The sequence below is a fragment of the Rattus norvegicus genome, chromosome 14 (genome assembly GCF_021556685.1).
Source record: "Rattus norvegicus strain SHRSP/BbbUtx chromosome 14, alternate assembly SHRSP_T2T, whole genome shotgun sequence".
NCBI classification, from domain to species: domain Eukaryota; kingdom Metazoa; phylum Chordata; class Mammalia; order Rodentia; family Muridae; genus Rattus; species Rattus norvegicus.
In genome coordinates, this window is record NC_141547.1 from 85,922,858 (window position 1) to 85,949,244 (window position 26,387).

At 50.0% G+C, this 26,387-nt stretch overlaps 1 protein-coding gene across 3 annotated transcripts; it reads left to right on the forward strand.

Moving 5' to 3' along the window:
* Positions 1 to 8,653: 8,653 nt before the first annotated feature.
* On the forward strand, positions 8,654 to 26,157 carry Ramp3 (receptor activity modifying protein 3). 3 transcript variants are annotated; one of them, XM_087584171.1, is made up of 4 exons: positions 8,671 to 8,740; positions 14,034 to 14,141; positions 23,436 to 23,568; positions 25,153 to 26,157. In XM_087584171.1, exons 3-4 carry the CDS (start codon positions 23,474 to 23,476, stop codon positions 25,406 to 25,408), a joined length of 351 nt encoding a protein of 116 aa, XP_087440297.1. In that variant the 5' UTR covers positions 8,671 to 8,740; positions 14,034 to 14,141; positions 23,436 to 23,473; the 3' UTR covers positions 25,409 to 26,157.
* Positions 26,158 to 26,387: the final 230 nt, after the last annotated feature.

Consider the following 26,387-nt stretch of genomic DNA (forward strand, 5'->3'; position numbering starts at 1 on the left):
AGTCAGTGCTCTTAACCGCTGAGCCATCTCTCCAGCCCCCTTTATCTTTTTATAAAACACAACTGTCGGTGTACTCACCACACAGCCTTCAAAACTGATAGGTGTTCCATTTCGACCCACTGGCACAGTTGGTCCTCACACGGCTCTCAGACGTTGCCGAGCCCCACTGAACGATGAGGAACGCCGCGCCTGCAAGCTGTACCAAACCTCCGAACCAAAGGTGGCAGCAGCAGCTGGGGCACACCTCCAACACTTTTTACTTTTTTTTTTTTTTTTTTTTTTTTTTTTCCGGAGCTGGGGACCGAACCCAGGGCCTTGCGCTCGCTAAGCAAGCGCTCTACCGCTGAGCTAAATCCCCAACCCCAACACTTTTTACTTTTACGACACAAACCACACCACTAAATCGGTAAAGGTGGTCCGGAAGTGGTGGTGCGTACATCTTTAATCCCAGTACTTGGGAGGCGGAGGCAGGGGCTCTCTGTGAGTTCGAGGCTAGACTAGTCTACATCTAGAGTGTCAGGCCGGCCAGGGCAACACACTCGACCCCATCTTAAAGCACGAAACACAAATAAGATTAATAGCTCCTGGGGCTGGGGATTTAGCTCAGTGGTAGAGCGCTTACCTAGGAAGCGCAAGGCCCTGGGTTTGGTCCCCAGCTCCGAAAAAAAGAACCAAAAAAAAAAAAAAAAAAAAAAAAAAAAAAAAGATTAATAGCTCCTGTAACACTGTGAAAAGAATGGGTAAAGGTAACTGATCCAGTTGGTACACAGACACCAAAATACGGGGACACAAGGGGACGCCGTGATGCTGTAAAAGGGAAAATGCCTATTAAAGGATTCAAGAGAATAATAAATTCAGCAGCACTAGAGATCTTAAAAACGTGCCAGCCAGAACCTTGTAGCTAAATACCTCCATAAATAAAAATAATAAGAAAATAAGAAAAAAAACCATGGAGGTTGGGGATTTAGCTCAGTGGTAGAGCGCCTGCCTAGCAAGGACAAGGCCCTGGGTTCGGTCCCCAGCTCCGGACAAAACAAACAAACAAACAAACAAACAAACAAACAAACAAACAAAAAAACCCCAGCACAGCGGAGAGCTCCAAGAGTCCATCCAGGTGATTAGGCTGAAGAATTTCTGAGTTTGAAGGCAGGTCTTTTGAAATAACAGACATGTATGCACACATGCCCAGGACAGAGGAAAAAAAAGATAAAGACAGTCTTTGAGATAGGATACTTACTAAGCAGGTAAACCTTAACATAATGGGCAGTCCTTGGGGCTGGAGAGATGCTCAGAGGTTAAGAGCACTCACTGCTTTCTGAGGACCCAGGTTTCCTAACACCCACTTAGCGGCTCACAACTTTCCGGAACTCCAGTTGCAAGGGGATTTGACGTCCTCTTCTGGCCGACACAGGAACTGCGTGCAAGTGGTGCACTGACATACAAGTGGGCAAATCAACCACATACATAAAAAACCAAGGAACCTACAACTAAAATATAGAGTAGTCTACAAGGAGGAGGGACATGGCACAGAAAACCCGTTCAACGACTTAACTGCTGAAAACTGTATTTTTGGGGAATGATAAGATGTCAGGAAGCTCAGGGGACCTGCCACAGATTCAATTAGAAAGATCCTCTTTGAGGCCTGTTACTGCTGAAGCATGGTGGGAAGAGAATTATCAAGCAGCAAGACAAGGACTCATATGTGACAGAATCCTCACTCACAAAGAGCAGACGGCTCAGCAGCTCAGCAGAAACCTTCCGGGAAGGGAGTGGGGTGATGCATTCCTTCCATCTATGCCCGTGCATCCATGTGTCCTTCCATGCACCCATGCACTCATGCACCCATGCATCCACGCATCATCCACGCATCATCCATGCATCATCCATGCACCCATGCACACATGCATCCATGCATCATCCACGCATCATCCATGCATCCATGCATCCACGAATCCATCCATCCATCCCTCTAAAGAAGAGTCTCACAATGCAGCCCTGGATGGCCTGGAACTCCTGATGTAGGTCAGACTGGCCTCAAACTCAAACTCACAGAGATCCACCTGCTTTTGCTTCCTGAGTGGGATTCAAGGTGTGCACTACCTGATATGTTCATTCAAGATAACACAAATTACTAAGATTAAGACACAAAGGCTGGCGAACAGGATGGAATAAGTTATAAAAAGGCTCCTAGCAAAGAAAATCCAGGGACCAGGGGGCTTCCATACGGAGTCTGCCCAAACTTTAAAAGAAGAACCAGCATAAATTCTTTTAAAGGCTTCCCAAAGGTCTAAACCACGGGAGAAAGCCTTTCCAACACATAGGACATTAGCATTGCTTTGATTCCCAAAACCAGACACATGGAAAAAAGGAAACTACAGACCAATATCCCTTATGAATATGATTTCCAACAAAACACTAAAAATATACAATATAATTAAAAATATACAAATAAACCTCTGAAGGGGGAGGGAGGAGGGAGGGAGGGAGGGAGGAGGGAGGGAGGGAGGAGGGAGGGAGGGAGGGAGAGAGAGAGAGAGAGAGAGAGAGAGAGAGAGAGAGAGGTGTGTTTCAAGACTTTGCTCTGGGAAAATACATTTTTATTATGACCCCCCCAAAACACAAGAAACAAAAGTAATTTGACAGAGGAGATCATATAAATTTAAAAGCTCCTATCCAGCAAAAGAGGCTAGTGCGAAATGACAATTCATGGAATGGGGGAAAATGTTTCCTTAATCTTACAACTGATTAATTTCAGGTATGCATCAGGAATCAACAGCAAAATTCACATAGTTTGATTTAAAAATACACAAGTGACCTAAATAAACGACTTTTTCCCCCCAAAAAAGATAAATTAGCTAAAAAATGTAAAAACATCTCAAATTATAAACAAAAACAAAAACCAAAACCCACTGTTTTAATGTCAGATGCTTGCTGGTAGGTTAGGAAGGAAAACTCCCCTGCTGTCTGTGAATTAGTACAGCCGCCGAAAGCTGCCTTCCCTCAAAAATCTAGAAATAGAGCTATCATGTGATTCACTGATTCCGCTCGTGGGTCTCTCCAGCAGAACTGGAAGCAGTCAGACAAAGGGGTGCTTGCACTCGTATGCTTACCCATCACTTTCCACAGCCGTCAAGATAAGGAATCAATCACCAACGTAGAAACAAGGAAAACTGGGCTGCTCTATACCACGGACTAGTACTCAGCCAGGAGGGTGAGATTCTGCAGCTCCAGCAGCAGGGACGAGACTGGGGTGTGACCTTAAGCAAAGTAACGTTGCTCTCAGAGAACCAGAGACTTCGCGTTTTCCAGAGTGGCTGGCTAATGGGTGTTTGTGCACTCGGATGGTAGAGATCCAGTTTGCTTTTCTGTGGCTGTGATAAACACCACGACCAACAGCAACATGGCAGGAGGAGAGGGAGGGTGGTTTACACCATCTTACAAGTTTACAGTCCAGCGTGAAGGGAAGCCGAGACGGAAACTCAGGCAGCGTCTCGTCCTGCAGGACAGTCAGCGAGGGTGCAGAGGGTACCTGGAAGAGAACGGGGGACAAGAGACACGAAGAAGGACGCCAAGACAAGAGTCTGATCAAGGCGACAATTTTATTTTTTCCCAAGGCTGAATTTATACCATAACAGGGGCAACAGAGAGAGGGGGGACGTGGGAAACATTTACGCAGGCCAAGGACACAGTTCTTGTGGTCAGGCAATCAGCTGACGTTAGCAGGATGTTAGAAAGGCCACAGGTTTGTCATACCTATTGGTCAGCAGGATGCTGGTTTCTCAGAAAGGTTACAGGTCATTACATTGGGCATCTTGACGTCAGATGTGTTTCTCAGCAAGAGAACTTTATCATATCATCATTCATCCTGACCACCAGATTTGTATTAGTCTTCTGCAGATGGCTGGGGATTTTCCACAAACCCGGTCATACTTAACTTTAACCATAATAATAGCATCAATAATGGAGGGTTTTAAGGGCCTCGCTCCTAACAAGGCAGCAGCACCAGACAGAGACCACAGAGGAACACTGCTCACAAGCTTGTTCAGTGCCTTGATTCTTACATAACCTGCCCAGGGGTGGCATCAGTCACAGTGGGCTGGGCTCTTCTGCATCAGTCAGCAAGAAAATGCTTCATGGACATGTCCACGGGCCAATCTGATGGAGACCACTCAATTCCTCTGCTAAGACTCCCTCCTTCCTGCCTGTCGAGGTTCTGACAAGTTTGTAGAACTGTGACAGGCAGGAAGGGTCAGCTTTCCAATGCTCTACTATAATTTTAAGGAATGCTTATTTTATAGGTATGAGTAATTTGCCCACATGTATATGTGCTTGCAGAGGTCAAAAGGGGCTGTTGAATTCCCCTGGAACTGCATCTGTTTTGAGTGGCCATGTGGTTGCTGGGAACAAACCCACGACCTCTGCAAGAGCAGCCTGGGCTCTTAACCACCGGGCTATCTCTCCAGTCTCTTCCTTTTATAGCATAGAATTGCTATGATTGACAGTGATTTAAAATGATTATTTCAATGTAGTCAGTAAAGTGGGTTTTAAAGGTTCTGAACATAAAGAAAAATGACATCTGTCTGAGGCAAAAGATAGATAGGCCAGTTTCCTAACTTGGTCATTATGCATTGTATTGAAGAGCCTCACTGAACCATTTATTTATATATATATAATATATAAATATATATAATATAAATATTTATATATATAATATATATTATAAATATGGTTTCATATATATATGAATTAATTAGAATACATGTTACATGTTACGAAGAAGACAAAATTGGATAGTGAGTTCTGGGTTGGGCCAGAAACATTCTTTTATGTAATTCTCCCTTCTGCAGGTGTGTCAGCTCAAGACAGGCCTCATCTACGATGAGAAGCTGTTATTTAAATGTTATTCCAGCAGGGGACGCCAATTCATCAGGAATATCTCTGAGGCCGACTTCTTAGATGGGAGAAGAAATTGAAATCTCTAATGCTTCCTGAGTGTGTGTGTGTGTGTGTGTGTGTGTGTGTGTGTGTGTGTGTGTGTGTGTGGTGTGACATATGTGGTTAGTATATCTGTGTGTGATTTGTGTGTCTTGTATGTGTGTGTGCACGATGTGTGTACTGTATCCGTGTGCTTGTGTGTATTACGTGTACGTGTGTATATTGTACGTGTATTGCATGTATTATATTATGTGCACATATGTGTGGGTTATATATGCAGTGTATGTGCATGCGAGTGTGTGTACACTGCATGCATGTGCCTATGTGTGCAGCTACGTGGCAGAAGTGTCTAGTTCAGGGAGAGTGCCAGGCAAGGTGCTATGCATTTCTGTCAGGTGGAAATGGGGTGCTGTCTGATCACAATGCCCTCCTAGAGGCCGAGTGTGGAGGAGAGCATCCTTTAACATTTAAGAGGAAGATAAATGACTGGCCACAGTAAGGTGAATTGGGAAGTTGGTCTAAAGGCTTGTGAATGATGTTAGGGTAAGAGAGCCCTAGAGCACAGGACGCAGGCACAGGAGGGCTCAGCCTGACGAGTCCGAGGATATAGATGCATGCACACATGTGTGGAGGGGTGGCCGTTCCCGGAGTAGATGGAAACAGCTAAGATCAACAGCTGGACTCCTTGGTGACCTCATGGGCGGGGTGAGAGGCATGGGAGGGATGCAGTAGCCACTGTGGGGCCTCCTGTCCCACGGTGGCTCCAGGAGGTCCTTGCCTAACTTTCCAGGGCTGACTGCTCATTGATTAATAGGCATGTGTCCTCAGAATGATGACCCCAGCAGATGGCCAGCATTCCTGACACTTACAGGGCATCCAGCCCACGAACATTCTGACTTTAGGCACCAGCTAAGAGGTCTTGCCCCAGTCCGCATGCTTCACTCCCCCAAGCCTGCTGTTCTGCCAGGACAACCCCTCTTTCTCTCTCGGGCATTCATCACCTAGAGTGTGGGGCAGGTTGGGATGGCACTGCTCAAGCCTTCCCCTCAGCCATGTTCCTGTTGGACCTGGATCATCGGGTCGGTCCCTAGGGATGCTATACACTGCTTTTCCCTAGAAGAAGTCAGTCAGACCAAATGCTTAGCAAGAAAACGAAGGCTCCGAGTTATTAAGTCTTAGCCTAGGCCTCTCTAGCACTTCCTGCTGCTGAATCCGAGGGGTCATGGCCATCAGCGATGCCTGGTCCAGGCCAGGAGTCAGGATATTGTGGAAGAACAATGGGAGTCTGTGACAACCATGAATCCCCCAGCACGTCCCCAGATGCTTCTCCACAGTGGCTGCTGTCTTCTGAGAGGGAATTCTGTCTCTCAGCCCTGTGTTCCTATGGTCACAGGATCTCTGCGGGCAGACTGCCAAAAGCAGCCAAAAGCAGCCTTGTTCTGACTGTCCCTGGTTCATGCCTGTCCTGGGTACCTTGCTTGACACTGCCGGTGCCCCAGAGGTCCGTCTCTGGGCGTTATGTAGAATGGAGAACAGGATCTGGAGTGGGGGTTGGTGTGTGTGGGGGAGCAGGTGATTCCGAGTGCAGGAGACAGTTCTGTGCAGATGGGCCAAATGGGCTGCCTAGCAGAGGCAGGGAGGGGAATGGGAAGAACAGGGGGTCCCTATGTCAGGAAAGCAGAATGGTGGTTGTGGCACTGACCATTCTTGCAACCTGTGCTAAGTCAACTTGTGGTAATAGCTCCCCTCCACCCACTCTGTCGCTGGGAGGCCATGGGCTGAGAAGGAAGGCGGAAGGCAGAAGGCTCTGCTTTGCAGGTGTGACACAGGCTGCTTCTCAGCAGGAACAGAGGCCTTTGGGGTGTGCCACGGGGATGGGCAGCCCTGTATAGCTGAGGTGTTGGGAATAAGGTTTCCCCACAGCAGAACCAGTGAGCACTTCCTGCACAGGCCACGGAGGCAACCTCAGCCGCCCTGAGCTGGTGCCCACCTGAGGTACAGAATCTGCCTCCCCATCTCTGTCTTCAGGTTGTGAGACAATCAACCCAAACTTCCTCTGTGAGAGCAACTTGCTGGTTAGCCTTTGTGTCCTGATTAGTGTCCCCCACCCCTTAGCACGGGGGAGGGGATCATGACCTAGATGTTTGGCCCCTCTAGACCTGTCCTGCACCTCTTTAGGCTGAAGCAGGATGACTGACCAAGTTAAATCAATTTTAATCTCAATTAAACTCCTTTGTTGTTGTAGCAAGCCTAGGTTTTCTAGGCTTCCCATGCTAACTGGCTTTTAAAAAAATGTTATCATTATTATTATTTTTTTTCTTTTTTCTTTTTTTCGGAGCTGGGAACCGAACCCAGGGCCTTGCGCTTGCTAGGCAAGCGCTCTACCACTGAGCTAAATCCCCAACCCCATCATTATTATTTTTTAATCTTTAAGATTCACTTAGTTTATGTGTATGAGGGGTGCACAATGTGCGTGCAGCACCCTCAGAGGCCAGGACAGGGAGAACTGGTCGTCCTGTGGAGCTGGAGTTACAGATGACCATGAGCTACTGCTACTACTTGTGGGAACCGAACCCAGGTCCTCTGCAAGCGTCCTTAACCACTGTGGCCTCTCTTCAGTAGTCCTAAATTAGTTACACGTTTTTGTTTGTTTGCTTGTTTGTTTTTCAAATTTCAAACATTCTCTCCCTTGAGTCGATTCTGGCTTCGACCAGAATTTTCTCAGTGAAAATTCACAGAAAGTTGTAGTGAGCCTTTCTAGGTCAGGAAAGGCCAGCCTAGACGGGCGTGCTCATCCAGGTGGGGAAGCCATCTCCCCAGGTCTGTGCCTTAGCTCTCAGACCAGCATGTGCTCTCTAGAGGGGCAATACACTTCGCTCCGGAAGGACAAAGAGTTCCGCTTTTCTCTTTCTGAGGAGTGGTCCCAACATCGGGAACAGGAAGGTGTCCTGGGGCCGAGGGACAGATCAAGGACAGACCATGATCTGTTCTGGTTAAGTGACCGATGGTGGAGAAATTGAAGCCTTTTCTCTTCTTCCTACCTGACGCTTCTAGAAGCCAGGTCCTCGAAGGCCCCACTCACTGACCTGCCTGCCCTCAGTTTGCTTCAGATGTAGCCATTTGCGTTTGCATGTGTGCACACTTAAGTTCCCCTCCTCGCTGCCTCCGTCTGGTAGGTCATGCTCCTCATCTTCGGTTTGCTCAGCAACCCACTTCATGCCCTTCCCTGTCCCTTGGAGACAGGGCTCTCAAACTTGTCTCTGCTTAAATATATATGCTTATCTTACAGGGGTCCCATAGGGACCTGAAAGGATGAACCTCTGGTTTCTCCAAGTTCAACCTCTTGTCTATCTCTTGCCTGGCTCCCCTCTATCAACCTGTCCTATGTCCCTTCATTTTCCCAGCTTGCTCCCCAGTTTGACGCTAAGGTCTGTAACCAGTTCATCCCCAGCCAAAACTGCAGTTTTCCGGTCAGAACCCCTTTCCTAGTCCGGCCACTCAACTGCACTTGCCTTTCCTCTGTTCCAGTCCAGATCCCAACGCTACGCTCCCCTCCGGCACCCCCACTTCCCCCCAAACTCTTCCATCCCCACCTGCCTCTCTAGAAAAAAGCTGAGGATTCTAGGCAGCCGCGAGAGTCAGAGGAGTCGGGGCGTGGCCTGGGCGGGGCTCTCCGAGGTTCCGCCTTGGTCCCGCCCCAAGTCTCTTACCTCTGCTTGTTGCTGTAAGCCGAGTGCATCTTAGCTGGCCATGGCGACCCCGGCACAGCGGCTGCACCTTCTCCCTCTGTTGCTGCTGCTTTGTGGTAAGGAGACATTTGGGTTTGGGACACTCCATCTCCTCGGGGCCTTGGGACCCATGCGGACTCTCTCCTTCCCGCATCGAGCCTAAGCTGCGCTCTCTCTTTTACCAGAGTTTGGAAAGGACGCAGGCACGCTAGCTCAAGCGCGCATCTGCAGGTTTTGTGGAGGGTCTTCATAACACCTCGGACCTTAGAGGAGCCAAAGGAAAAGGCCTTGGGTTGCTAGGGATGCACAAGGTTCCCGGCGGGGCTGCGATGTCGTGGCATCTAGGGAAAGGTCTTTGGTGAGGTAGTGAGCTTCCCGTGCAGCTGGCTAGAATCCTTTTCCAGTGAGAAAAATTGGACTCAGGGAGAAACATTGCTCTCACAAGATATAAATGGGACAAATATTAAGCTTGTTTTGAAAGGGGTGTGGAGGGCATAAAGTTAGTAGGGAGACATATTAAGGGAGCCCGAGGGAGGGAGCTTAATGGGGTGCGGACAGTAGGGGCGGATATGCTCAAAATGTGTTGTATACATATATAAAATTTCAAAGAATAAAATCATTAAAAAAGAAATACTACAAAAAAAGAAGTATCTTACTGAAGAAGTTACCCAAAGATAAGATTAATAAGAGGGCATGTGTACACGTACGTGTATATGTGTGTGTACGTACATATATGCATGTATCTGTGCCCCTGAGTGTGCATGATTGTATTTGTGTGCCTGTGTGAGCATGCGTGTGCCTGTGTACCTGTGGAAGGGTTTGATGGGAGAGAGCTTGCCAAGAGCTGGAGCGCTGGGCGAGGCCTGGCCAGAACTGGGAGGGAAGCTATTTGCAGGGGTTGGGGGTGGAGGTCTGTATCCAGGGCCATGGCGCCGAGTCCTTTAGGATGTTTCCCTTACTTTCCTGGCTCAGCCTCCTTGGCTGTAAGGCGAAGTTGGACCTGTTTGCAATGTTTCTTCAGTGTCGATGACCTGAGATGCGGTCTGGGAGTTGGGACAGAGTTGGGCCAGACTCAACAATTGGTTCTCTCCCTTCGAAGAGGTCTCTGTTTACAGAGTGAGGCCCTGTTTCATGTTCTACAGAGGGCACCAAGGCTAGGGTAGAGCTTTATGTTGAAGGGCTGGCACTGTGGCCACTTCCAGAAGGCCGTGCAGTGTTTTTGGGATTTTAGCGAAACTCCAACGAAAGGCTCCTCGGTGAGGATTTTGGTTTCTAGAGGAAGGAAGGTCCAGAGTTTATGTTGAGGGAAACCCTGTCTCTCCTGACTGTTTCTAGTGTGGAACTGGGAAGCAACTGCACGAAATCCTAGCAGTCCTGGTCCCCCTTCCCATCCTACTTTGGAAGTGCCCACTGTCGTCCTCACCCAGGGGAGCAGGCTTCTTGGCGGCAGGGCAGGCTCAGCCTTCTCACAGACATGGCTGCTCCGAGTCTGGCCAGCCCAAGAGTCAGAGACGAAGCCCGTCGCACGCAGGCTGGCCAAGGTGGGCTCTGAGCTCGGTCCACCTTCTGGAAGGGAAGAACTGAGCTTCCGAGTGCCTAGTATGCTGACCACCATCTGTGCTTTGTTGACACTGTGATGTCCGGAACTCTAGCCTGCATAGATTTGGGGCCCAGTCATTGCAGAGAGCAGCATCAGGAGAGACATCGCTTCCAAACAATAAAGGTCTGGGCCTGTGGGGCTTCCTCGGAATTCTAAAGTACTCTGCGAGGACACTTTGATACTTCTCAGGATCCTGGGATGAGGAGTCCAGCAGGTGTCTCCTTTTATTTTTATTAATTAATTAATTAATTAATTAATTATATGTATGAATACACTGTTGCTGTCTCCAGACACACCAGAAGAGGGCATCAGATCCCATTACAGATGGCTGTGAGCCACCATGTGGTTGCTGGGATTTGAACTCAGGACCTCTGGAAGAGCAGTCAGTGCTTTAACCACTGAGCCATCTCTCCAGCCCAGCGGGTGTCTCCTTATCGGCTCTTAGCCTCAGTTTCCCTAATTACAGCAGGAGTGCAGCTGCGGAGTGCGCCTGGGTTGACTGGCTTGGGTCAGTTGAGTTCAGGCCAATCACTGTGCTGTGGAGGCAAAATGCTCTCCTGATAAAGAGGAGGGTGCTCCTGGTTCTTACCACCGTGAGGAGAGCACCCCCGGGATCTGTGTGAGCACGCATGTGGTGTGTGTGTGTGAACATGGTGTCCCGATTTTGTCATGAGCTATAGTAATGTGCCGTACACACTCATTTTGAGCGGACAAGCAGTACTGGAGACGTGAGGTCTTGAAGAAGGTGGTTTGTTAAACGCAGAATTTTCAGTATTGGAGCTGCCTTGGAGGTCATTGGCCCATTTCCCATAAGGGAATTCAGGTGGAGAGATAGGGAGAGAACTGCTCTGAGCACATGCGCAGGGGACAGAACAGCCTGGACACCGCAGCCGCCGAGGCCAGCCGCCCATGCCTTTGCGGCCAGTCTGGTTGTGCTCATTCCATGGAGGATGAAAGTGCCTGGTTTCATTTCCAGATGACAAAGGTCCGTTCTCTAGGAAATGCATCTGCCCGGCTGTTTATCATTTCTCGGCATCTGGAAGTCGCCGAGACAAAAGACGCACAGGGCTGAGTGTTCTTTGTTTCGGAACGGAACCATCCGGAATGGATTTCTACGTTGATTCAGTTCCTGAGAACAGTACAGATCAGCCAGCAGCTTGAGTGGTGGCGACTTTCATGGAGTCCCAGGGGTCAGGGGCTTTACTCAAGAGTGCCCTTTTAGCCTTGTATGCATCTGAAATGGTGACGGACTGGGGTCCCCTGGGAGGGCACCGTCTGTGACCTTGTGCCTGTCTAGGGTGGTCCCAGAGCATTTTTGAAACTCTCCTGATCAGGGCGGGGAAGTCAGCAGTTCTGTTCGAGGGTAGCACACAGTCCTCCATGGTACCTCACAGCTGCATGGGACAGACTCTTGCTTTGTCATGCCCTGAGCGGTTCAGGGGTAATCAAGGCTTCTGGGACCAGGCGAAGGTTCTAGAGTTCATTCACAATGACCCTGGGGCTACTTGGAGATACTGGGGTTTTCACATGGCACATGGAGATTTTGGGGTGTGTGGAGATTCTAGAGCATGTGAGCGTTACGGTGTGCAGAGGGGTCTGGGGCACACAGAGGTTCTGGTGGTGGGGGATTTCTGGGGCACATGGAAATTCTGGGGTATGTAAAGCTTCCGGGGTACATTAGAACACTGGAAAACATGGAAACTGGGATACACAGGGATTCAAGGCAGAGCCAGGAGGCAGGCGTGTGGTGAGAGACTCCTCACCCCTTCTTCTTAGGTAGTTGGGTTCGCTTGGCGGAGGGTGGTAAAGTCATGGAGAAATGACTGAGCAAGCCTGTTCTGACCAGACTTGGCGTGCGTACCTGTGTGTGTGTGTGTGTGTGTGTGTGTGTGTGTGTGTGTGTGTGTGTGTGTGATGGAGGGAAGGGAAATCTGTCATCTTTAATCTGCCTCCCAGAATTCTGATTCTTTCTGACATCCAAGGTGAAGAGAAGAAAAGGAAGAGGGAGAGGGAAGGTGACCAAGGGGCAGAATGGAAAAAGGAGGAGGTGGGGGAGGGGGAGAGGGGAGGAAGCCTTGGTGGTCTGGTGGTTGGTCGGCAGGGCAGGCTGAGGGGGCTGTTTTAGGCCCAGATCTTGGAAGGCAAGAGTGGGAATGTGGGTCCCCAGAGTGTGTGAGTGGTGGGGCTCGCCCGCTGTGTCTGGGTGGAGGTCAGTACCTCTAGTACTGAGAGGATCCCAGCAGGGACTGACAAAGCCAGATCTGGGAATGAAGGCAAGAGCTGGATGTGGTAGGCATCGAGTGACTTTCAGAGCCCAGGGTGGGGAGATGCAGGATATTTATGGAACAATTTATGGTGCCCGTGGGAGAAAGGAACATAGTGTGTCTTCATTGTCGTCTGCCTGCCCTAGGGGACTATGCTGGCACTAACCAGGGCCGCTTCTCCACCTCTGCCCTCTCAGGCCTGGCAAGTGCAGCTGAGCAGGGGACAGCAGGGGGATAACAGGGGGAGGACAGCTGGCACCTTAGATGTCTCTAGCTCAGATGCTCCCTGTGTGCGTTTGGTTATGGGGAAGCAGCTTTACCTCTGGGACTTGGCCTTCCTGTCGTTTAACCGGAGGAACAAGAAGAATAACGCTTTCTCGAGGTTAACTGACCCAGGAAGGTGAGGAGTTGAAGTGGGGACAGGCCCCTGGTCCAGAGACACTGTGTCTCAGTGGTCAAATGTGCCAGGCCTAAGTGAATGGGCTGCTGTTCTCTGCTTATTTATGCCTTATACCTGCACCATGGTCCTCCGACCTGCAGATGGGGCGTCTTCTGGGGTTTATCAGGAGAAAGAGTGATCCAAGCATGATGGCAGAGAATGGGCTGTGTGTGTGTCCTGTGGGCAACGGGCCTGCACATCTGAATGCACACACATTCTCTCCTGTTCATTCTTAGCCTGCTGTGTACCTCATAGTGGACACTTTGGGGGTTTTAACAAACAGGGACCTCTGGTCCTCACCTCACCCATTCAGTAGGCTTAGGCTGTGGCCTGGGTGGGTTTAGTGTGCAGCCCAGTCATGAGTTCTGTTCTATATCATGTTTGCCCTCAGGGATAGAATTATCTAGAAGAGTTGGGCTTAGAGCTTTTTAGTGTTTTTGAGTGGGCTAGTTATGGTGGCCCCCACTTAAATCAGGGAGGAATATCTTTGCCTCGCCTGTAAAGGTTGACTTTCTTTCTAATCTTGGTTGTCAACTTGACACACCCGGGAAGAAGGAGCTACAACTGAGGAATGGCTTCCATCAGCCTTGATTGCCAGTTGATGTAGGAGGCCCTAGCCAGCCATGAACTGTACTGCCTTTAGGTAAATAGGCCTGGGTTGTCTGAATGAGGTCGCTAGGCAGCAGGGCTCCATGGTTTCTGCCTCCAGGTTCCTTCCTGCCATCCCCTCCCCTGATGATGAACCTGTGAGCTCAACTGAACCATTTCCTCCTCTAAGTTAGCTTTGGACAGAGTTTATCACAGCAACCGATCAGCAAACTAGGACACCTTGTATAATTATTCCCTTTGAAGTACTTCAGAGCCTTGAGGCATGTTAAAGTAGAACTTGCCGTCAGCACCCTGAGCTGCACGGAGAAGACAGCGGTGTGGGGGAACAGGCTGCAGCCTCGGGGCCCTGTGGAGGATGACTGAGGTTGGGATCAGCCGGAGTCTGTGGGAACAGAGACTAGGATGCTGGGCCCCCACGGTATAACATCTTTCTTTTCTTTTGTCTTTTATCGAGACAGGGTTTCTCTGTGTAGTCCTGGTTGACCTAGAATTTGCTCTGTAGACCAGGCTGGCCTCAGATTCCCAGAGATCCACTTTCTTGTGCCTCCAGAGTGCTGGGATTAAAGGTGCGTACCACCACCGCCGCCCTGGCTCAGATCTTAAAGGAGATTTTGTGAGTAGATGCCTATGAAAACATCAGAATTTTTGAAATCTTGATTTATTTTTCAAAGTCTATTTCTGGGGCCAGAGAGATGGCTCAGAAGTTAAAAGTTAAGAGAGCTCCCTGCTCCCGTAGAGAACCTGAATTCCACTCTCGGCACCCACAGGGGAGAAGCTCAGAATCCCTGGAGTTCGGCTTCAGAGGATCCAAGACCTGCATTTGACCTCTGAGGGCACCTGGACACATGCGGCCTATGTTCATATAGACACAATGCACACCCGTAAAGAAAAACAAAATCTTTATATAAATCTGTTTCTTCTCTAAACGATTAAGAGAGAAGCATCAGATTCTTGTCCTTCTTCGGTTTTGGCACGTATATTTTGATACTTATGATAGAAAGACAGAGCTTCAGAGTGTTGTAGCCTCTTGTTGAATTGAGCCCTTCATTGTGCCTTAGCTAGGCTTCTATTGCTGTGATAAAACACTATGACCCCCAAAGCACTCAGGGTGGGAAGGGTTTACACACTTGTCCCTATCATGAGGCGAAGTCTAGGCAAGACTCCAAGGCAGGAATCTGCAGGCAGGAGCTGAGGCAGAGACTCTAGAGGGACGCTGCCTACTGGGCTCTTGCTCAGCTTGCTTTCTTAGAGGCCGGACCAGCTCCTGCCCAGCGTTGGCATCACCCACAGTGCGCTGAGCCCTCCCACATCAATCAAGAAAATGCCCCCTTGCCTGCACGTCTAGTCTAACGGAGACATCTTCTCACCGAGCTTTGCTCTGCCCAGATGACCTCGGCTTGTCAAAAACCAACCGGGATGGTTGTTAAAGGTCTTCTTTGTCTCTAGAGATACATTTTGTTGCAAAGTGTCCCTTGTCCAATGGAATTTCTGGAGCTGGAACCATGGTGGACTGGGAGCTACCGCATGGGCGTTGGGGAATTGAACCGAGGCCCTCTGGGAGAACAGCCAGTGCTCTTGACTACTAAGGCATCTCTTGAACTCTTTACTCTGTCTTTTTGAGGCATGGTCTCTCACTGGAACCAGAGCGCACCATTTGGTTAGACTGATTGGCCAGCAACATCCAGAAATTCACCTTTCGCAGCTGTAGTTTCAGGGTTACAGCACAAGACCGTGCCAGTCTTTCCCTTTCCCACCTCCCTCCTCCCCACCTCTCCTTCTCTCTCTCCTCTCTCCTGCCCCCCTTTCCTTCATTTGTTCTTTGAGATAGGCTCTCTGTACATAGCTCTGGCTGTCCTGGAACTCACTATTTAGTCCAGGATGGCCTTGAACTCACAGATCCCAAGTGCTGGGATCAAAGACATGCGCCATTGCACTTGATCTCCCATGCCAGGCTTTTTTTTTTTTTTTGGAGCTGGGGACCAAACCCAGGGCCTTGCACTTCCTAGGCAAGCGCTCTACCACTGAGCTAAATCCCCAACCCATGCCAGGCTTTATGTGGATGCTGAGATCTAAACTCAGATTCTCACATTTGCATGCCAGATAGTCTACCAGCTGGGCCGTCTTCCCTGCCCTACATCCCCCTTCCCCTTTCCATTTCCTGTGTATGCACAGGTCTGTATGGAGGTCAGAGGTTAATGCTGAATTAAGCAGAATGTTAATGCTTTCCTGGTTGCTTCTCTCCCTGAGACTGACTGGCTGGAAGCGGTGAGGGGTCTTCCTGTGCCCTCATCCCCAACTCTGGGATTATAAGCACATGTCACTGTGATGTGATTTTAAAATTTTTTAAAAAGATTTATCTTATTTCTAAAATTGTGTGTGTGTGTGTGTGTGTGTGTGTGTGTGTGTGTGTGTGAGTGTGTGTGCACATGTATGTGCAGGTGCCTGAAAAGGTCACTGGAACGCCTGGAGCTGGAGTTACGAGCAGTCATGAGCTGCCACATGTAGGTGCTGAGAACTGAACTCAGGTCCTCTGCAACACGTGATTCCAACTGTTGGGATATTGAGCCATATCTCCAGTCACTTGCTTTATAAGAAAAAAGAAAACAGAACAAAACAACAAAAAAACCCCACTGGTGCTAAGGACCCGAAGATCGGAATTGGTCTTCGTGCTGCTCAATAGAACTTTGCTGAGTCGTCTTTCCCGCCTATGTTTGGCTGGCCGCACACCCACTGAGTGCTGAAAATGACCTTGAGCCTGGATCTTCCTGCCTCTACCTTCCAAGAGCTGAGATTTCAGCCGTGCCCCAACTTTATCAGTTTATCAGTTACTACAAGGCACTCGTGTGATCTTTGTAGTTATCATGATGGATCTGGAGAGCATTAGGTAACTGGCTTAGGGTTCTCAAGAGGGACAGAGCCAATTGGACGAATAGATACTAAAAGAAGGGTTTATTAGACTGGCAATAGGATAAGGTCTGGGCAGTTGAACAGTCAATGACATCAGACTGAAGACGCTGAGAACCCATCCATGAGGTTAGACACCCCAGCACTCCCAATCTGGCAGTGGATGATTCCTGGAGAGCCATCGTTTTTTCAGTTCATGTTAAGGCCGAAGAATCTGAGTTCTGATGGCTGCGAAGGGTGGTGGCAGCAGTGACTGCAGCCATACAGCAGATGACTGGGCCAGCGGGAGGCAAAGTCAAGTAGGCAAAAAGCAAAGTGCTTCCTCCCTAGGGTATTTTTATATCTGGTCCTCTGCCGGAAGGTGCCACCCACATCTTATGTGGGTGTTCCCCTTTCCGTTAACAGAATCAAGAAAATCCATCACAAGTGTGTCAGACACTTTCTCAGATGAGTCTAGACAAGTTGAAGTCAATAGTAACCAGGACAGTACTAATGACATCTTAGTATTAAATAGTTCGACTGATGAACATGGGCTAACTTTCCATGTATATAGAGCCTAGGTTTTATAGTTTTCAGAGAACAGATTTTGGCTTTGATTGGTAAATTGAATACCAAGAATTTAATTATTTTTGACTATATTATTATCAAATTTATTTCCTTTATTTTGGATGTTTATTAATACTTTAAAATGACTTATTATTATTTTTATATGTATGTTTTTGCCTGCACATGTGTATGTATGTTCACCACATCATACATGTCTGATACCCGGAGAGGTCAGGAGAGGGTGTGGATCTCCAGGACCTGGGGTTACAGATGGCTTTGAGTACCATGTGGTGCTAGGAACCAACCCCGGATCCTCTGCAAAAGCAGCTCCTGGCTGCGGAGCCATCTCTCTCCCCAGTATAACTTTGGTTGTGTTTGGGTTGGTCCTTATTTCTTTTCATAGCTTGTGGAATCACAGTTTCAGTTCTCGTGTGTCTCCTTTGGAGCTTCGTGCATGGAAGACCATTACTTTCAAAGTTCAGATACTTTCCGGTCTTCCTTTCCAATTTGGATAATTTGTTTCTTTCCTGCCGACGTCTCTGGTTTGAACCTCCAGCTCTGTGTTGAATAGGAGCGCTAAAAACAGACATCCTTGTCTTTTCCTGGCCTCAGGAGAAAATATCTCAGCTTTTTAACCCTGAGTGTGGTATTAACTCTGAGATATTTCTACCTTGAATAGCCTTGAAAGTATTAAGGATGTCATATTCTCTTTCAGGTCGTGTGTGTGTGTGTGTGTGTGTGTGTGTGTGTGTGTGTATCCCAAAAAATACACTTTATTTTTTCAAATGTTTTTTCTGGGCTGCATGGTCACCTCATCCTCTCTTCTGCATGGTATACTAACTGGTTTCTGTATGTGGAACACTCTTTGCATTTCTAGAAGACTCCCCTCGGCCATGATGTGCGGTCATTTTTGTATGCTGCTGAACTCGCACGGCTGCTGTTTGCCTACGACTTATCACTTTCCTCCTAGGAATGACTTTGGCTTTTGCTACCGAGATAAAAGTGGCCTCACAGAATGAGCGAGAAAGTGGAGAAGTCCGGATTTCCTGTTCTGTTATCTGGAGAGTGTGTGGATGATTTCTGTTGATTCTTTAGTCACTTGGTGGAATTTGCCAGTTTAGCCTTCTGGTCTGGGGTTATTTTTGTAGAAGATTTTAGTCACTCAGCCCCACTACTCACTGGGATTCTTTTCAGAGTCCCCGTTTCTTCTTGAGCGAATTTTAGAAGTTCGTATCTTTAGTAGTGTCCTGCAGCTGTCACTGAGAATCAGAAGCCAAGTGACTGGACACACTGGGAGTTTCTCTTAACAGTTCTGTAACCCCGATGGGGACATGTTCTTTTATCGCCTCTGCCTGGCTTCTGGTGGCCCCAAGCATTCCTCCCCCTGTGATGGCGGTATTCTGACCTCTGACTCCGCCTTCATATGACTGATTTCTCTCAGTGTGATTCAGTGGGATCTCACATCACTTCCCCTCGTGTGTTTGTCCCTGTGCCCCAGGGTCTCTTTTTGCAGGAATACTGCTCACACGGACAGGGCCCACCCAAATGGACTCATTATAAATTGAACACTTCTGCAAAGATCCTATTGTCTGCTTGGAGCCAAGACTTCAATAAACTTTGCCTCCCTCCAGAGGATACATGTGTGGAGGTCAGAGGAAAACTTGCAGAAGTCAGCTCTCTCTCTGTGTCTCTCTGTCTCTCTGTCTCTCTCTGTATCTCTCTGTCTCTCTCTGTGTCTCTCTGTCTCTCTGTCTCTCTCTGTGTCTCTCTGTCTCTCTCTGTTTCTGTCTGTCTCTCTGTCTCTCTCTCTGTCTCTGTTTCTCTGTCTCTCTCTCTGTCTCTGTTTCTCTGTCTCCCTCTGTCTCTGTTTCTCTCTGTCTCTGTCTCTGTCTCTGTCTCTGTCTCTCTCTTTCTCTCTCTCTGTCTCTCTCTGTCTCTATCTCTGTTTCTCTGTCTCTCTGTCTCTCTCTGTCTCTGTCTCTTTCTCTGTCTCTCTGTCTCTCTGTCTCTGTCTCTCTCTCTTTCTTTCTCTGTCTCTCTCTCTCTCTCCCATGTGGATTTCTGAAACCAAACTTAGGTTGTTGGGCTTGGCGCCTAGCACCTGCACCCAGTGAGCCATCTCGATGCCTCACTTCTCGCTAACCTCCTCAGCCTTAGTGCCACATCAATGGAGCTCTGACATTTTTGACACCTTTGGCACGGACCTATGCTCTGTTCCACATTGTAACCTGTCTCCACTGCCAAAACTATGGAAATTTCTGTGCCCTAACAGCCTGCCTCTCCCCCTAGGTGGGACCTCATTGTCTCCTGGATTTTGAGGTGTCACAGTGACTTGATTCTACCAGAGAGGCCTCTCTGGCCTAGGAGCAGACATTGGCAATGGGGACTGCAGCTCCTGGCATCTTTGGCTTTCTTCTCTCAGTGTTATAGCCTCCCCCTGACCTGCAAGCTCAGTGGAGAGCCAATATTATTGACTGCTCATGCTTGTGCATTGATAACATTTGCAGAAGTGGGGCTAGGTGGGGAAGGAGACTCTGTCCTTCTGGACGCATTGCCCCAAATGGACAGAGTGCCTACAGCATGCGTCTCAGGGAGTGAGATATATCTGTCCTCCCAGGGCAAAAGTGTAGGCGCAGCCTGGGAGCGGGTGTTGAAGGGAGGGTCCTTCCCCCTTGAGGTGGCTGGGGTAGAGTCTGTGTAACTGGAGCTGGGGCTGGAAGGACCAGTTTGTGGCTTAGTATTATGGACTTGATACTCCAAGATGTAAAGATTTTCCTGAACAGTGTTCTGTGTATGTGTGTGTGTGTACGTGCGCATATGTGTACATGCATGCATGTGTTTATGTGTTTGTGTATATGTAAGTATGTGTGTGCATGTGTGTACAGAGACGCAAGGTCCTTGATCACTCTCTATTTACTGAGGTAAGTCTGTCACTGAAGCCAGAACTCTTCGGCCCCAGCTAGTGTAGCTGGGAATTGGCTGTCCTTGCCTCTTGAGTTTCGGGGTTACAGGTGGCTGCCATGACGGCTTAGCTTTTTCCGTGGGCTCAGGGGATCCCAATTCAGGACTTCATGCAAGTGCTTTGCTCACCGAGCTCCCTTTTCAGCCCATGCTCTCTTTCGGGTGTATGCTGCTCTCCTTGGTGGCTCTTTGTACCGAGGCCGACTGTGAAGCACCCAGCTTCCTTGTGTGAGGGACGATGGAAGTCTAACAAGGGTTGCTATGATGGTGCGTCTTCCCAGAGAGGGCCTAGCTTTGCCTCTGCTCAAGGATGCCTGTCTGAGGTCACCTTCCACAGGCCATAACTTGGGGTTTCTATGGATGGATGGAGTTCATGTGAGTTTAAACTACAAGCACACAGGTCATTTTGTATCTGTGGCTTCCCTGACCCTGCCTCCCAGCCTGCCAAGGGTTCAGCTCTTTCTGTTTCATTTCCTACAGAGTATCTGTCTCCTGAAGACTTTGCACCATACCTCATCCTGGGCTTCATATGCCCCTGGCGGGTCTAGCTTGGGCCGATACTTTGAGGGCAAAATCAGTCCCTGGCTCAATGTTCCACTCCACCTAACCTTTGGCTTTATAATTTCTTGCTCCAAACTGTATGACTTCAGGTAGGATTTGCATGGTGGGTGTCAGAGACCCCTGGAGCTTCTGTGAGGTCGAAGATAACTGTTCCCTTCACTGGCTGGTGTTATTTTAGTGTCTTCTGGCCACAATTTGTATTTGCCAATGCTGCAGAGCTTTGGATGCTGGGCTTATCTACTTGTTCTCTAAGCCCTGTCATCCCCTGAACGACTCATTGACTCAGATAACCCTGTTGGGGCACACCTGTCCCTGAAGCCCTCAGCCTTTGCACCAGGCCCTAATGTGGCCTAGAAGCAGCTCTGGTTGTCCCTTTTCCTACTGCCCTAGCCAAGAGCACGGGTCTTGTGACAGTGGTTACCTGCCTGCTTGCACCCTGGAGGTAAGATTTCCTGGCTGTCAGGTTTGCCCTATCTAGCACCTTGGCCTGTTTCTTCCCATTCAGAGCTTGGATCCTTGTGTTTCCTTCTTGCTCCCTGGATGGCAGGGTCCCTGAAGATAGAGGCTAACTCTCTTCTAAGTACCCAGCACAGTTCTCCACATGAACGCTCAGGGTCTTTGCTAAATCTCCAAGTGAGGGAGCTGGAGAGATGGCTCCACAGTTCAGAGCACCGGCTGCTCTCACGGAGGTCCTGTGTCCAGTTCCCAGCGCCCACACAGCGGCTCTCAATCTGTACCTCCAGGTCCAGCAGTTCTGATACTCTTCTGGCCTCTGTGGGCACAGCACACACACAGTACAGAGGCCATGAATGCAGGCAACATGCCCAAATGCACAGGATAAAGAGAACGTCTTTATGTTGTTTACACTTGTGGGTGAAGGGCTTTGCAGTGAGAACAGGCCCTCAACTTCATGTGCAGACTTGGTGGGACAGACAAAGTCCTCTACAACAAGTGGATAAGGACAGCAGCACACTAAGTATGTGACTCTTCTGTGTTAAAGAGAGCACAGGGACACAGACAGGGGTCAGACCCTACATGTGACATTTTGAGTTCTCAGATGAGCCAGGCCCACAGTGTGCAGGCAGACAGGCAAATGAAGGTGTCAGGAACCAGGGAGAGGGCCTAGGAGGCTGTGGGTTGCTGATGGGTTACTGATACCTGTTTCCAGGGGACTGTCCTACAGAGATGTCACCCTTCATCCGTCTCTCACGTGTGGAGAGGGTCCAATGTAGAGCCCTGTCCTCCTGTTGCCACAGGTCCCTGGAGACTTTGGAGGACTCAGAGGGGAGACGTGCGGAGGTACACACTGGGTCCTGTTTGTCCTACCTCTCCACTGAGCCTTGGTGGCATCTGGTGTGCTCAGCCTGGGTTCGGAGGTCTAGGTTTGGACAGGCACAGAAGGAAGAAGGCATTCTAGGTGTGAGCATACAGGTCTCAGGCTGCTGGGGGGGGGCCCTTTGGTGTCCTGTTCTCTGGCTTCCAGGTGGCATGGGTCTCTCATGTTCCCTGTGGTGCAGAGGAACCAAGCTCTGCTTGTTGCAGGCATGCGGTGTAGCCTTTACCAGGTGAATGCCAAGGTGGACACTGGGGCCTTGCCACTGCTCGCTCTGAAAATTCACTCTTGTCCCTCGTCTGTCCATCATCTGCCCTTGTCCCTCATCTGTCCCTTGTCAGTCATCTGTCCTTGTCCCTCATCTGTCCTTGTCCCTCATCTGTCCCTTGTCCCTCATCTATCCCTTGTCAGTCATCTGTCCCTAGAAGGAAATTTTGTGGTCTGAGGCCATCTGCAAGGTGAGCCACAGGGCCTGCCCTGAGCCGGGTCCCCAGGCTTCCTGTCATAGGTGGGGTGGGTTGGATCTCAGGCTTTTGTCTGAGAAACCATCTTGGGGCTTCTTTCGGATGGTTCTGAGGGCTGTGGCTTTCCCTGTGAAATCTGGTGGCCCATTGCCCCGGAACCCACTGTTTCCTTTAGGTGGTTTAACTAGCAGCTCTCAGTGCCCAGTGTGAGCTTGGCTGCCCTCTCAGAGTGTACATGCACCCAGTCATTCCACAAGGTTATGCTAAACGAGGGAAGCGAGCAAGTGTTTGCCACCACCTGCAACAAAACAAACATGGCTGCTGTGGGCACAGCCTTGTGAACAGCTGAGCTCATAATGGGTGTGGCTATGTCCCCCTCCAAGTAGGAACTTCTCTCCTGTCTCCTCCAGCCCTTCACTGGCTTCTAGGATACAAAGAACTGGCCCGTACTCCACATCCCAGGGTGTAGGCAGCAGGGCTCCACACCTCCCTAACACAACGACTCACATGCACATGCACACATGGACATATAGAGACAAACACACAGGGACACAGATACACACACACACACACACACACACACACACACACACACACACACACCCACCCCCAGACATAGACAGTAGGGCTGTAAACCTCCCACCCCTCCCACTCTCTCTTTAAGTCCCCATGGGGCCTCAGCCTCAGACCTCCCAGAATCCAAGCAAATTATAACAGGGGTGGGAGGTCTGTTCCAGCTCAGATCCTTTCTCAGGACTGCTGCAGACACCCTGAGCCACGGGATTGAGTTGGGGGCTCCGGATATGCCCAGGACCTCTGTCCGCTCCTGACGACTCTGGCCCAGGGCCTCCCTGTGGCTTTCTCTCCTTGTGTCACTGCTGTGGTCTAGTAGAGCATACTTGTTTTACCTCAGCCAGGGTTGAGGTAACTCTGGCTGGTGATGGCCTATCGGTGGGAGGGGCTGTGTTTACATCGGTGGGAGGGGCTGTGTTTACATCGGTGGGAAGGGCTGCGAGTAAATCATCAAGGGAGTGGGGCTGTGCTTGTCAGTGTTCCCTGGACATCCCTCTTCTTGCTGTTGTCCCTTCTAGGTGAGTGTGCCCAAGTATGCGGTTGCAATGAGACAGGAATGCTGGAGAGGTTGCCTCGCTGTGGGAAAGCCTTTGCCGAAATGATGCAGAAGGTGGACGTCTGGAAGTGGTGCAACCTGTCGGAGTTCATCGTGTGAGTGCCCAGCCATTGTGCCGTGAGCCTGTGCCTGTCCCTGTCGCTTGACCCCTCCCGTACTTCTGCTCACTGTCCTGGACACACTCACCCACAGCCTTCCCAGAGTCCCCAGCTCTGCCTACTGCTCTGGGCCGCGGGGTCTCCTGGCGTCTGTTTGGCGTAGACACATGTAGCTGTGAGAACAACTGTGGGTAGTGTTTCTGGGTAGTTCAGTGGAAAGGTCTTGGAAACATGGGGGTCACGTCACATGCTTCTCAACACTCATGGAGATGAAGGGGCCTTTGAGGCAAACGGTTTTTCTGGGGTCTTTATGACTCTCTGTCCCAGATGCCCTGAGAACCTGGTCGTCTCCAGGGCTGTATCAATATTGAAGTTCAGAGTGGGCTCTGAGTCTGGACGATTTTGGACCCTTGCTTCTGGTTCTTCCTTGTAAAGGTTGCCTTCGAGGCCTTAGGTATGTGGTTTAGGCTTTGAGAACCAGCCTAGGGTGAACAGGAAATCTGGTTGAATGACTGCCTGGGCGGAGTGGTCACAGAGGACTTGGAACCCCGATACTATGCCCCTCTCACCTTTCATCCTGAGTCTGATGCCCCTCTCACCTTTCATCCTGAGTCTGAGGCTTCTGGCAATTCAGATCGCAATGACATTTTTGAAGCTGCCTGTTGTAAGTAGCTCCTTCCTGTTAATGGGCAGGTCCCCACTCCTTCCCGGAACAGCACAGGAAGGAGGAGGTGGGTCTCTGTCCTGACCCTGTGGGAGACTGGGTCAGGATCCTCTTTCTCCTTGGCTTGTCCTGCATCAGAACAGCCTTTGGAGGTGCCATCCTGGGCAGAGCTGCTGGCTTTGGGCAGACATCATCCTCTCAGCTTCCTCCAGAGCCTCTTAGGTGACCTCATTCTGAAAGACCCCAACGGCAGGGAGGTCGCTACCTCCAGAGGATGCTCGCTGCATCCTGGACTATGGGGCTACTTGGAAATCTTTGCACACATCAGGCTGACCTCTGGATCCTGGTATCTGTGGTCCTTGGCCAGCCTACAGAACCAGTGAAGGTCTGGTAGAGTAGATGAGGCCCACTGCAAGAGGTTCTCTGGGAGCCTTTTCCACATTTGCTCGTATGAGCATCCTGTCAGATGAGGCAGAGGGTCAACTTTTCAGGAGCAGAGGCTGGAGCCCTTGTGAGGGTAGATTGAGTTGGTTGGGAGGAAGCTAGCCCTGGCCTCAGGCAGACTCTCTTCTCAGACCTTCAGCATGTCTTGATGATGAGGGCCTTGCGGGTCCATGTGGCTGTGGGTTCCAGGCTCCGTGTCTTTTGGGGGAGACCTGTGTGGTGTTGGGGAGGTTTGTCCCTGAACAGACATCACAGACCCAGGGAGCTTAAAGCTTCAAGGGAGCAGGCGATGACCACAGATGTAGGAAAAAGCCACAGGGACAGATAACCCAGTTGGAAGTGACTTCTAAGGCCATAGTTTTGGTGGGTGGTCAAGCGGTACCGAGCACAGAGCATTCCTTACCTGTCTGTTGGGTCCTGGGCCAGCGTAGGTGTGAGGGGTGTTGGGAGAGCTACCTTTTCTTCCTCTGCAGGTACTACGAAAGCTTCACTAACTGCACGGAGATGGAGACAAACATCGTGGGCTGCTACTGGCCCAACCCGCTGGCCCAGAGCTTTATCACGGGTATCCATAGGCAGTTCTTTTCCAACTGCACTGTGGACAGGACCCACTGGGAAGACCCCCCGGATGAAGTTCTCATCCCACTTATCGCAGTTCCAGTCTTGTTGACCGTGGCTATGGCTGGGCTGGTGGTATGGCGTAGCAAGCGCACTGACCGGCTTCTGTGAGGGCCTGCGGGATGGAAGGCCGTGCCTGGCAAGCTAGAAGAATGTCGCCCAGAGCTCTGAGAGCCTGCAGACTCTGTTTCTGTCTGGTCTGCCTTGGCCACACCCTACCTGGTCGTGTCAAAGTCCTCCTGACTAGACTGACGTGGCCCTTGCTGTCTAGCCTGCTGCCTGGTGGGGTTCAGGCTGCCCCGACAGGTGCTTCACTCTTTCTTGGGCTAGTGGAAGAAAGTGACAAACCTCACATTTGTGTACCAGGCGTGGAAATCATCTCTTGCTGAGTCCCACCCTCCCTGGGCTGAATTCCCGAGTTTCTAGACATTTCTTGGCAGAGTCTGGCCCAGCCTCAACCCTAACCCAGGTCCTGACCCATTTCTATCCCTGACCCTGACCTCTGCTACGCTTGGGGCAGAGAGGGCAGGCAAGGTCATCTGGAAGGTGTGGCGTCCCGAGCAGAAAGAGAGATGAGCACATTCTCTGTTGGACATGAAGGGTAGTCGGGGGGATTGGGGAATGGAGTTGTTAGGAGTCATGTGTGACCTACGGACCTGCCTGTCTTCTAGGCGATCTGCCATGATTCTGTGTCCAGTGTGGGCTGGAGCTGTGATTTGTTTAACCCTTCAGACCCCTACCCTGAAGATAGAGAGTGAACCTCCTTCCTGAGGGGTATTCCTGGGGGTGAGGCACGCTCTGAGCGTGCTCAAGGGTTCTGTCTGCTGATGTCTGCTTTCTGATTAAAGTGTCTCCTTACACATGGTATTCCTCGTCTTATTCCAGGGTATTCAGGGTTAATCGGTGGGTCTCTCTGGTGCCCAGATAATATCACAGGGGACTTCGCCCAAACAGGAGAGAGTCCTGATGTTCTGTGTCACTGCTCTCTCTCCTTTCCCCTTTTCTGGTTTTGCCAGAGGCCCTGCCTGTGGGTTTTGGGGGAGGAGAGGCCCTGGTCAGATGTGGCTAGCCAGATGCTGGTCTGTAGGTG

Excerpts from the sequence above, each read along its gene's own strand:
- Ramp3 (XM_087584171.1), top strand. The coding sequence starts at position 23,474 with ATGCTGGAGAGGTTGCCTCGCTGTGGGAAAGCCTTTGCCGAAATGATG. Across the intron at positions 23,569-25,152 it reads AACCTGTCGGAGTTCATCGT|GTACTACGAAAGCTTCACTA; the intron begins GTGAGTGCCCAG and ends CTTCCTCTGCAG.